We start from the raw sequence: 4,351 nt of genomic DNA, 5'->3' as shown, positions 1-4,351 counted from the left end.
CCTTTTTGACTATCTTTTCCTCACCTCTATAATCAAGCTTAGTACATTATTATTTTCAGTCTCGAATTTTACAATATAAATGGTTTGAAAGCCCACGTGAGGTGGCACAGCAGCAACCTCATGTCCCCCACCCCACATCAACCAAACCCGCGATTATTATTGGTTATGTTTCTTGTTCAATTTGTGAATTGATGAAAAGCCAGAACTGCGTCGATCTTTCTTTCTACAATTCCCCTTTCATTATCATACACTTCCCCCTCTTTCTTCCACAATAATATCAGATGTGGATTAACGGTAGTGGTTGGGGAGCAAGAAAGCAATGTGTCAAAACTACTTTTCTATTTGGAACAGTAGTGTAAGTCAGAACTACCAAACAAAGAGTGCTGTTGTAATCTGTCATCAATATTGACACCAACGTGAATTGATTCACAGGGATACTGAACAAGAGGGAGGGAGAGAGGGTTTTAAGCCAAGAAGAAAAAAGGTTTGCAGTAAATCACACAGCGCATGAACATGCCCTTTTTATTTAAAAGGCGAAGATCGATAAAATATATATATATATGAAAAAAAATTCTCATAAACCTCCAGAGTGCAGGGAATTAGAGAATTATACCAATTCAATCAACCATCAATGGCAATTAGTTCACTTGCGTCTGGACAAATTGCAAAGCTTTTGATGTTTCACAATAACGCAAATTTTGTCCATAATTATTCTCTCGATCCTGAAGAACATAAAATAATGTACAAGCTTTGCACAAGAAAAAGGAAATCATACCAGCAGTCACAGGCTTTCCGAACATGGTTCAGAATACACACAGCCTTTCTAGGTCTCCTCGGAAGGATGACACACTTGGGTGATTCTACACTTTCACTTCCAATCAAGCATGTCTAACAGCCACAGGACTTCTTCCTCAGAGTTAGCAGCATCACAGAAATCCATTTCGATTCCAAAAACATCAATGACCCCTTCATTGCGATCATCCATGAATAGTAAAGAAATCCATGCACGAATACCCGACACAAATGGGTAAACCGGAGAGAAGTCAAGGTAGTCAAATGCAAGGGCCCTATAGGCGGTGCGGTCAATGTAGTCGAATATTGATTTGTTGATGATGCAAGCAACTTTGTTCGAATCCTTGCGACCCACAAGCACCGAAACACTGACTGTTTGGCACAGAGGAACCGTGAACCTTGGCTCCACCGGTAGCGTCATCTTGTATTCTGGGCCTTCCAGATGAAACCTAAGCATATCACAAATTCCAGGTGGCGGGATTCTGATTCCATTCTGAAGAACAGGGCCCGGTACAACTTCCGAGAAGATTAGCCTCTCTTCTGCCCAAATATCAATGTAGAACTCTAAGTCATTGAAGGACAGCCTTGGGGGAAGAAGGGTCCGACGTTGCTGGCGTTTATAGAACGTTTGGAATAGTTTGTAGTAGGTTACAATGGGAGGCGATGGTCGCTTGCAGATTGAAGGCCATCTCTTGGCGCATAGGCACTTCCACAGGTAATCATCTTGAGCCATCGCTCGCCACTCCTTACACACCGCCATACAGGAAGCTAGATCAGGCCCTTCCAGCAATGGAAAAACAGCCTTCAAAGCTTCTTCATACGACATTTTCAACTCACGGACAAAGATTAAGGGAAGACAAAAATATGCTGCAGCAACAATTTACAGCAATGGGGGCCTTAAAACTGATTGCCTCACATGGATACCCTGTAAAAGGCACAAAAGAAATTCAATGTCAGCAGCTATCCATCTCCAAGTTCAACACAGTAAAAACATTTCTTCAAAGTTGGGAATACAAGACAAATATCAACTGAATGATCCAAAAACAAAAATGAAGAATTTGATCATGAAATTGCAAATCCTGGATGATCAAAATAAAGGAAACTGAAAAATAATGTAAAAAAAGACAAATCCAAGTTCAAACTTAGCATTGACATAAGATTCAGTTATTCACGTTGCTTCAACCCTCATTCTATATTGGTTTCAAATTGCAGCATTACGTACAGTCAAGCCATAAGTGTGAAAAGCAATCACAGAAGAACTTCGAATTACAATTGAAGTCAGAAATGGAATAGTCAAATCAATGTACAAAACAATATTGATCTTACACAAATGATATCAAGAATAACACATCGACAACATCACCATTCAACGGTCCACATGTTTCAGAATTCTAGGACACCAAGCCGTATTGAATTGGTATGATGCTCCGTTCCATTGCATATAAGAAGCCCCTCTCAAAGATATTTTATCTGGCCTTTGTTAAGAAAAAAACAAAACTCGAGTTAGAGATAATATACATAAACATTTTTTCAAAAGTTTTTAATGTAGTGAACACCAAAACAATCGAACTAAGCACTTTGACAATCTATAAACAGAAAGACAATGTTTGGATCTCAGATACATTGAAGGAAGGGGAATAAAATAAAAATTAGAACAAGAAAAACAAAAAAATGAAATCACTTACATCTATTAATTTTCATTGGGTAAACAAATAAAATAAACAAATTTATTAAAAATGCCTATACAGTTTCTTCTCCATTTTCTAGCCCACCCACACAAAATAAGAATTTTAGTTTCTCTGGTTTCATTTTTTTTACTTTCCCATCTTTTCCTCTCTCTCTGTGTGTCTCCTCCCCCCCCCCCCCCCCCCCCCCCCCTCCTTCCTTCCTTCCTTCCTACACAATAACAAACCCAAAAAACAAACACAAAGTAAGAGTACTACTCTCTTTGGTTGCAGAAAAATGCAGTGCATGTATTTTACCCCATTCACAAAAACAATGGTGATAGAACTATTTGCTATATTTAACATAATTTTCCCATATTTTGGATCCAAAAAGCTAACATGCAAATAAAAAGTAAAACCTTAATTTCCTTTTGTTTCCTTCATTCTTCTTCAAAATCCCAGAAACCCAACACAATAGAACGTTCAGCAATCCCAATCCAAGCCTAAAACTTGAAAACAAATAAATTGAAAAAAAAGAAGAAAAAAAGAAAAGAAAAAAAAAGAGGGACCTTTTTACATCACAGAGAAGTCCCTACAATATGTAGATAACTATCCAAGCAAAATTCAGAAATTAAAGAAGCTAATTTCATCAACTCCATACATGTGAAATCTGAAACACACAAAATCATCCATTTTGGATCAGAAATCAAACCCTAGACAGTGATGCTATGCTAGAGGAAGGCCCACCAGATTCATCATATGAAGCACCCAATCACTACAATAATGCAAATCGAAGCATACGAGGATGATAATTTAGATCTGAAACACAAAAAACGTAAATGATCCGAAAAATATTCATTCACCTTTGAATCGGTACACCAAAAACCCTGGGATTCGTTGAAACCGATCAGAGAGATCTTCGCGTATGAGAGAGAAAAAAAGTACAAAGCCTCTTTGATTGATTGAGAGATAATAGGGGAGGTGTTTTGATTTGGTGAGTCGCGATCTATTATCTTATATTAGGATAAGCTTTGTTATTGGGTCCCACTTTGTCGTGTGTAACCCGTGTCGGGCCTCATTCGCGACAAACTGATACAGATGGACGGTTTACATGGATCTGGTGGAACGCGATGTATGTTGTCAATCACCAATTCATTTTAGTTTTTTCTTTCAAGGACTTTTCTCATGTGTGCCTTGTATATGGTATGTAAGATACTTACACTCTTCTATTTTGCATTTACACATTTATATGTATTGAATTATATCAAAATATTTAGAAACTTACACATTGGTGATTTGCTTAGCAGGTCACTTTTCAGGTAAATTAATAAAATAATATATTATATGACTAAAGGTGTAAATGGTCACAAGAAAAGTATAAGTTTTCAAGAAAGGCGTAAGGAATTTCAGAAAAAGGCGTAACTGATTACTGAAAAGTATAAATCATTTACTCCTTTTGTGTAACAATTTTTGGCATAAGATTTATACCTTTTGCTTCGAACATACACCTTTTGTGGAAGCCCAACTTAAAGCTTTTCGGAAGTCACTTATACCTTTTGTGAAAAAATAAATTCATCAAATTTACACCTTTTGCTTCAGCTTATACCTTATCGTGGAACTGCTTATATTTTTTTTGAAAAGTTACGCCTTTTGTGAAATAATTTTTCTCATAAGATTTATACTTTCTTTTTCATCAAACTTACTCCTGTTGTGAAAGAGTATATAACCACAAAAGTATAAATGTTATGCCAAAAATTCTTACACAAAAGGAGTAACTTTTAAAAAAATATATAAGTACTTCCACGAAATGGTATAAGCTTAAGAAAAAGGTGTAAATTTGATGAAATTTTTTTTTCACAAAAGGTATAAGTGACTTCTGAAATAGGTTTAAGTTG

General features: G+C 36.5%; 1 protein-coding gene across 5 annotated transcripts; it reads right to left on the bottom strand.

The window, feature by feature from the left end:
• Positions 1–519: 519 nt before the first annotated feature.
• Positions 520–3,615, bottom strand: LOC114316544 (F-box family protein). 5 transcript variants are annotated; one of them, XM_028263218.2, is made up of 3 exons: positions 3,320–3,615; positions 2,119–2,262; positions 520–1,717 (listed from the first exon to the last, which is right to left on the bottom strand). In XM_028263218.2, exon 3 carries the CDS (start codon positions 1,616–1,618, stop codon positions 869–871), a length of 750 nt encoding a protein of 249 aa, XP_028119019.1. In that variant the 5' UTR covers positions 1,619–1,717; positions 2,119–2,262; positions 3,320–3,615; the 3' UTR covers positions 520–868. The 5 variants fall into 5 exon arrangements, with proteins under 5 accessions (XP_028119019.1, XP_028119018.1, XP_028119022.1 ...); XM_028263217.2 differs by having other exon boundaries at positions 2,119–2,267; positions 3,320–3,464; XM_028263221.2 differs by having other exon boundaries at positions 2,156–2,262; positions 3,320–3,452.
• Positions 3,616–4,351: the final 736 nt, after the last annotated feature.

Source organism: Camellia sinensis, chromosome 1 (genome assembly GCF_055761805.1).
Source record: "Camellia sinensis isolate YWXY chromosome 1, ASM5576180v1, whole genome shotgun sequence".
Taxonomy (NCBI): Eukaryota; Viridiplantae; Streptophyta; class Magnoliopsida; order Ericales; family Theaceae; genus Camellia; species Camellia sinensis.
Note: the sequence above shows the minus strand (reverse complement) of the source record. Positions and strands in the feature narration are given on the sequence as shown.

Coding starts and splice junctions, on each gene's coding strand:
- LOC114316544 (XM_028263218.2), bottom strand. CDS start 1,618: ATGTCGTATGAAGAAGCTTTGAAGGCTGTTTTTCCATTGCTGGAAGGG.